Source organism: Propithecus coquereli, unplaced genomic scaffold (assembly GCF_000956105.1).
Source record: "Propithecus coquereli isolate 6110/MARCELLA unplaced genomic scaffold, Pcoq_1.0 Scaffold131, whole genome shotgun sequence".
Lineage (NCBI taxonomy): Eukaryota > Metazoa > Chordata > Mammalia > Primates > Indriidae > Propithecus > Propithecus coquereli.
In genome coordinates, this window is record NW_012137303.1 from 1,176,372 (window position 1) to 1,183,696 (window position 7,325).

The 7,325-nt window shown below is 47.6% G+C and overlaps 1 protein-coding gene across 4 annotated transcripts in view; it reads right to left on the reverse strand.

The window, feature by feature from the left end:
- Positions 1 to 708: 708 nt before the first annotated feature.
- LOC105805662 (butyrophilin subfamily 2 member A2-like) overlaps positions 709 to 7,325 on the reverse strand; it is a 10,400-nt gene continuing 3,783 nt past the window's right edge. For 3 of the 4 annotated variants that reach the window (XM_012638589.1, XM_012638587.1, XM_012638588.1), the window contains 5 exons: positions 6,236 to 6,517; positions 4,285 to 4,506; positions 3,864 to 3,884; positions 3,739 to 3,765; positions 709 to 2,165 (listed from right to left, as the gene is read on the reverse strand). In XM_012638589.1, coding sequence (XP_012494043.1) covers positions 1,543 to 2,165; positions 3,739 to 3,765; positions 3,864 to 3,884; positions 4,285 to 4,506; positions 6,236 to 6,517 — 1,175 coding nt within the window. In that variant the 3' untranslated portion in view covers positions 709 to 1,542. The remainder of the gene's footprint in view (positions 2,166 to 3,738; positions 3,766 to 3,863; positions 3,885 to 4,284; positions 4,507 to 6,235; positions 6,518 to 7,325) is intronic. The other variant, XM_012638590.1, reaches the window with a different exon arrangement.

A 7,325-nucleotide genomic window follows, 5' to 3' on the forward strand; every position in this document is an offset into this window, starting at 1 on the left:
CAGAAAAAGACTGTTCCAGTTCCAGGAGAAAGAGAGAGAATTTGCTTTTCTTCTGTCATTTTGTTCGACTGGATGGTACCCACCCACATTGAGGGCAGTTCTTTCTCACTTAGACCACTGACTCACAGGCTAATAATCTCCTCTAGAAACACCCTCACAAACACACCCAGAAATATTGCTTTGCCAGCTGTCTATATACTCATCAATCCAGTCAACTTGATACCTAAAATTAACCATCACACTGATTAATTTCCAGGATCCTTTACCACAGTTCTCAAATATGGTCTGCAAATTGCTGGGTGGTGATGGTGGGGTGTCTCTAATATACTTTTAAGGGGTGCTCAAAGTTAATACTATAATATTTCCATAATAAAATTTAGACATTATATGTTGTTTTTAATCTAATTCTCACACTAGGGTAGTTTTCTTGAGCCTGTATGACCTATGACATCCCAACAGTCTGAATACAAACATACGTATGAGAATACAGACATCATCTATTAAGCCAGACAATAGATTTAGAAAACGTTAAACAATATCATACTTCTCAATAAATTTATCTTGCTTTGAAAACAAGTTATTTTTCATAAAATATGCTGCTTGCTTTGACTTATATTTTGTTATTAACACTATTTAATATAAATTAACAACTACTTAAAAAATTTGTAAGTTTCAATCGCAAGTGCCATAAATATTAATAGATATTAACCCAAATAAACAAATACTCGTTGGGGTCCTCAATTTTTAAGAGTCTAAGGGCATCTTGAGACCAGGAACCTTGAAACCACTGCTGTCTCCATTGAACCTGAACCCTCTGGTGTCCTTGGTCCAGCACTCACCTCCTCAGGCAGGACCTTAAACGTCAAGCCCTACTCAACGGCTGAGTACTGAGTCCTTGTTTATTGCAGGGACACCTGAGCCAGACCAGATGAACATGCGTCCTTGTCCTTCCTTCTTTTTCATCCCAGGTCTAAGCCTGTGTGTATGTGGTCTAGAAATCATGGGGGTTGGGTGGAAATGGACCATCATCTGCCAGGACCCCCTTAACTATCATGGTGGGGCTTAACCATGCTCACAACCTTGGTCTCCTCCCAGCTCTCTGGTGCCGCTTCCTCTGTCTCTGACCTCTACATGTGGTTCCCTCTCCCCTCAGGAGGTGTGTGGTTCCGTGCCTCCTCCTACATCCTGGTGCATCCTGTTGCCCTCGCCCCATGTCCACAACCTCTGGTGCCAAGTGGAGCATCAGGATCAACATCGTCACCCTGACGGTAAAGCAGCAGGTTTGCTGTCCATCACCTTGTCACACTTTCGTCTTGGCTGGGAGCTGTGCAATAGAAGTAGCTGCCTAAGACTAGATCCTCCCCATAGGCACAAGCAGAGGAGCTACTAAAGCCACTGCCTGGTGAGGGGGAGAGCTGGGGCTGAGGCCTGAAATGGGTGTGAAAGAGGCAGCTAGATGTTCTCTTATGTCACCAGAGGGAAGGGGGGCCTGGACTCAGCCAGGAGGCCCGGTGCAGTGGTACCGAGATGGCCAGGGCTTCTCTACATGGCTGTGAGAACAGGGAATTGGTCCTGTGGGCGGTGTGGGGTCCGTGCCCTGTGCAGAATCAGGCCCTCCTCAGGCACTGTGATGCCATTAGCTCCTGCGAGTGCTGGGCAGATGAAGAGGGGGCTGTCGTCAGACCCCAGCCTGAAGAAGGGTCTTAGGGGGCCAGCAAAGGGTGAACGGGGACACGTGTAGATGTGCGATCTGTCCCTCATGTTGTAGAAGGAGACATCTCCAGCTTCATAGTCCAGGAAGACGCCCACCCGGCCGAGGCGCTCTCTCAGAGGGAGAATCCTCTCAGGGGAGCACAGGGCCCGGTATTTGTTTTCAAACATCTCCAGGGTCCAGAAGCCATTCTGAGGAAGCAGCAGGGCCTCCCCTTTCCTCTCAATACTGTCTCTACAAACCCCCACTGTCCACGCCATCACGTTTTCAACTTCTACCTCCCAGTAATGTTTTCCGGAGGCGAAGCTTTCCCGGCCCAGGACACAAGGCTGACAGTCGAATCTCTCAGGGTTGTCAGACACCCTCTGCTGGGAAGGGCCCCGTCTCACACTTCTCCGGTCCTCAGACAGGAAGAGCTCAGGATGAGCGGTGTCTGGGTCCAGGACCACATCAGCTGCAGAGGAAGTCTCAGATTTAGGCCTGGGGTCCAAGGAACCAGGAGATTGTGTGATTCCTGGTCCCTCAGAGAAGGCTGAGAAAGCTAGTGGGGATCCCGCATGTCACGGTCCTTTCCATGAAGGGCCCTTGGTCCCAGGCAGCTCACAGACTGAGAGTTACTGAAGCTGCACTTCTCTCTCCAGTGAAGGAGCAGTGGCCTCAGGTGGAGGAGAATTGGGGCCCTTAGAAACCCAGAAGGTTTAGCAAATGAGCCAAAATTAATGGTTTCCATTTTCTCTCAGCATTCTTAGATCTGCCCCGTATTCTACGGTAGGACAGATGATCTCTGGGTCTCTCTTTAGTTAGAAACTTTACAACTTGGCTGAAACCAGCAAAGAGGCTTCATATCCCCCAACACCCGCATGGATCAACCAAGGTGAGTCTCTTATTACACAATGTCCTGGGTGATAAAGGGTCTCTTAATGAGTCCCCTGTGTTCTTTTAACCAGGTGAGAACTGATTGAAATGAGTGAAAAGGACACCCTTCAAAGTGAAAAGTATGATAAATTTCCCCAAAAGCCAACCTACTGCCTGAGAGGTGTGTGTTGGAAAGGTAGGGAGGAAATATTTACATCCAGTTCCAGACTCTGGATATTCTACAGACCTCTCCCATCTTCATCCTTTATTACTTATTCAGTCTACCTTTCTATTATGTTGAAATGATTTTGTTCTTTCTCCAATATGTCTGATTGTGACAACTTGTGATTGTGTGACGATTTCGAAATTTACCTAAAAAGGAATGGTCCATGTGGCATGGTATCTGATAACACTAAATTCTTTAGTGCTTCTGGGCAGAAGGTGACAAATCATAAAATTCAAAGTACTCATTAGGAGTAGATAAGTGGATTCTGTGTCCTCATACTCACCTGGCCCCCCTACCCTGGCAGGCTACACGCAGGGTACAGGTGCTCTCTGAGGAACACAAAGGCATTTCTGGCCACCTATTTGGATAGAATGAGGCTTACTGGGGAAACTTGTTCCCTTTTCCCCATGGGGGTCTTCAACTGTGCACAGTCCCATTCCTGGGCTGTGAATCACTACCAGTCCATGGCCTGTTAGCGACCAGGTTTCAGAGCTCTGCCACACACATCCCCATCCGTGGAAAAATTGTCTTCCATGAAACTGGGTCCTGGTGCCAGAAAGGTTAGGGACCGCAGGTCTATACCATCCCCAGGTTATAAATAGCGAAGACATCATTGTCTTCTTTCAAATTGATCCAGGATTCAAGAGTAACAACTACTGAAATGTAACTCCTGGGGAGGTCTACTATGTATCAGAGACCTCTGGTAATTACGGACTAAATTATTCTAAAAGAGAAAAGATCACAGACTGTAGGGTTGACGAATTGCTGCTGGGATTCCCTGACAGAAGAGCCATGATCCAGCATTGCTGGGACACTGCTGGTGCTCCCAGCTTCCCCCACCAGCCCCCACCCAGCCTTGAGCCCCTTGCTCATCTCTTCTCAAGAGCACTGTTGGCTGCTAGTGGGGAGAAAGCTCTGGATCTCAGGGAACATCACAGGTGCTCACCAGCATGTAAGAGTGTTCTTCTCCATCCTGCAAGGGACAGACAGAGAGCTGAATGTTAGGAGATCAAGGCTAACCAAGCAGAGCAGAAATGGTTCATGGAGTAGTTCAAGAAAGGCTAAACTCACGCAATTCTTCTTGAAGTTGCTCTGAAAAAGAAACAGAAACAGAATAATGTCCTCAACAGAAGAACTAAGAGAAGTTGGGTGTGCATTAAATGATGCAGGACCCACCCTTTCTATGAGTACCAGCATCGCCCTCCCCGCCATGCCACAGGAACTGTCAGAAACCAGAAAAGATTTGTGATCCACAGGCTGGACGGTATCAGTGCATTTTTAGGCTTCCTTTGTTCAACCATTTAGTGGTGTATTTGGCCAGGGGAATGAATGCAACGTTTGCACAACGGAAGTAATAAAGCTCTGAGGGATTAATCCCTAGGACTTGAGAGCTCCAAGCCCTTGCTGCTGCTGATACACGTTTCCTCTCTCTCCTCCCCTGTCAGAACTGTGTCCTTGCTATGTCAGTGAACTTGTCTTCCAGTTGTTTTACCTTTTATTTGACGTTGTTTCTCTTTTTCTACATATTCTTTCTCCAATTCCTTCTGAGCAAATTCTTTTCCTTCCAGTTCACCCTTCTTTTCCCCTGACAAAATCTTTTTTTCCCTGTGGAGTTTCTTGATGTAACAGATGCTCACAGCCATGAGGATGATGAGAATAGCCAGGATGAGAGCCAGGATCACAACCCAGGGAGATACGCTGGGCATAAAGGACTCTGAAAAGGCAGCCAGAAAAGTCCATTTAGTGAGAAACGGGAGACGCAGGGTGAGGGTGGCCCTCAGGAGCACATCTGAAGAGCTTCTTCAGGTGCCTGCTCTGTCACCATCTGCTCACAAACCCCAGGTGGAGCAAGCGATGCTGACTCTACATTGGCTGATCCCTCAGTGACTGCCAGGGCTGAGGCCCAGGAGATAGAAAAGCAGAGTCACCATGGAAAGGACCAGGGTGAATAAAGCTAACCAGCTGTGCTGAATCAGCATAGCCACCTCCCTGGTTCAAGCCACCCTCACTCTTGCCTGGAATATTGCAATGCCCCCTCCTTGTTCTGTCCTTACCTCCTGCAGTCTATTCTCAGCAGAACTGCCTAAGTGAGATGATGTTAACTGCTCAAAACCCTCCGATACTTCCCGTCTCACTCAGACTAAAAGCCAAAGTCTGTTTTGGCCTATGCCGCCCCATACAATGTGGCCTCATTGCCACTGTGAATTCATCTACTCCTACTTCTTGCACTCACTCCATTCCACCAACACCAGCACAGATTCCTGGGGTTCCCTGAAACTGCCAGATGTGCCCCTACCTCAGGCCCTTTGCATAAGGTATTCCTCTTACCTGGCTTGCTCCCTCCTCAAGTGTCTGCTTGGTTCATTCCCTTCAATGCTCCATTCCCCTCTTTAAAGTTTTCCCTGAACATCCTGTTGATAATCACCACACCCCGTGCCCCTGGCACTCCCTATTCCCTCCTTGCTTAATTTTTCCTATATACTTATCATCATCTGATATAATATACATTTTACTAATTAATCAATCACTTATTTCTTATACTGCTCTATTTCTCTCCAGAATGTGAACTCCCTAAGGGCAGAGATTGTTATTTATTTATTTATTTATTTATTTTTTGAGACAGGGTCTTGCTCTGTTGCCCGGGCTAGAGTGCCATGGTGTTAGCCTAGCTCACAGCAACCTCAAACTCTTGGACTCAAGCGATCCTCCTGCCTCAGCCTCCTGAGTAGCTGGGATGATAGGTGTGCACCACTATGCCTGGCTGATTTTTTCTGTTTTCAGCGGTTGGCTAATTTCTGTCTATTTTTAGTAGAGATGGGGGTCTTGCTCTTGCTCAGGCTGGTCTCGAACTCCTGAGGTCGACCGATCCTCCCGCTGCAGCCTCCCAGAATGCTAGGATTACAGGAGTGAGCCACCTCCAAAATAAGCCACCACCCAGCTTATTTTGTTCAATCATTAAGTCTTTGGTTCCAGAACAGTGTCCTGAACACAGGAGGTACTTGTTGAGTATTTGTTGAATGAATTATGAATGTGTGTAGCTGCAGAATTTCCCCAGCTTTGTCCCCATGGGCAGGAATGGAGGGCTTTAGCAGACTGGATCACTAGGTGTAGTAACCCATCCTTACTAATCTCCATGAGTGATGATTGTTCTGTATATTTAAAAATTAATGAAAGACAAGAACCTCATCAGGAACAAAAAGATCAGGTTCACCCTCAGAGTAGAGACTCCTACTCGTGGTTTTGAGATTCTTTGATTTTTCCCTTATGACAAGGGAAGAGGCCTCAGCTAAGCTGCAGTCTCCACCTCCTGAGGGCCCAGGACCCTTAAACCCATACTCCTGACCACCCCTCATCACTTGGATCCATCTCATCACTTGGGGATCCATCTGTGGGCTGAGGATTCCACCTCCACACCATGAATCTCCAGAGGGCAGAGAACTAACCTGGAATGAAAATCACAGTTTCCTTCTCCTGGCTGAGCAAGGTGTTGTTGACAGAGCAGGACATGTTCCTCAGGGAGCTGTCTCTGATGATCACAGCCGTGGTCACCATGAAGAGGCCATCTGCATCAGCAGTGTAAGCCTCCTCCAGGGCAGGTACGACCTGATCGTAGGGGTCCCTCCACACCGCGAGGGGCTTTGGGTACCACCCTCCAGATGTGCACTCCAGCCGGATGCCCCCATCCTCGTGCCCCTTCATTTCAACAAGGGGCTTAGAGCCCAGGCCTGGGGAGGGAGACCAGGGCTCAGCTACCAAGCAATGGTATCTCAGCCCCTACTGTGCCTCTTCTGTGAAGGGATGAAGAAAGGAAGCAAAAGATGGAAGGAGGGAGCAAGAAACAGGAGGGAGGAAAGGAAGTAGGAAAGAACCTTGATGTTGGAGAACAACTGGGAGATCAATACGGCAAATAATTTGTGAGATCTCTAAGAGGAAAGAATTACAGTGCACACTCTTCTTTGTGCTCCACCTACAGGCCCCATCACAGCACCAAGCATCTATCTGTCTGCTGTAAATGCTTGCTGTTGGATTTATTCTGCCAAAGACTAATTTTCTCATTTCCAGCTGGGTGTGTCCAGTCCAACCTGAAACAGGCAGGTTCAGGATTCCATTTTCTGTTCCTGAAAAAATTTCTCAATAGACGTTGGTTTCATGAGGCTCTAGAATAATACAACACAGACAGAAACCTGCCAGGCTGGCAGACTCTTAAGAAACTTTCGACCTAAAGACACTGTCCCTTCTGTCCAGATCTGGACTTCACATCATCACAACTACTTACTACCTATAGGAGGTGATGGTTTTCAGGAGAATAGACAGAGCTAGCCACCAAAGCCAATCCTTACCCTGATTCACAGATGTTTATCTCCTAGAGGCACAGTCTATTAGGTGATTTTCTTATAGTCTTTTGAGAACATCTATGTATTAGAAAGATCTGGCCCGGGCGCGGTGGCTCACGCCTGTAATCCTAGCTCTCTGGGAGGCCGAGGCGGGCGGATTGTTTGAGCTCAGGAGTTCGAAACCAGCCTGAGCAAGAGC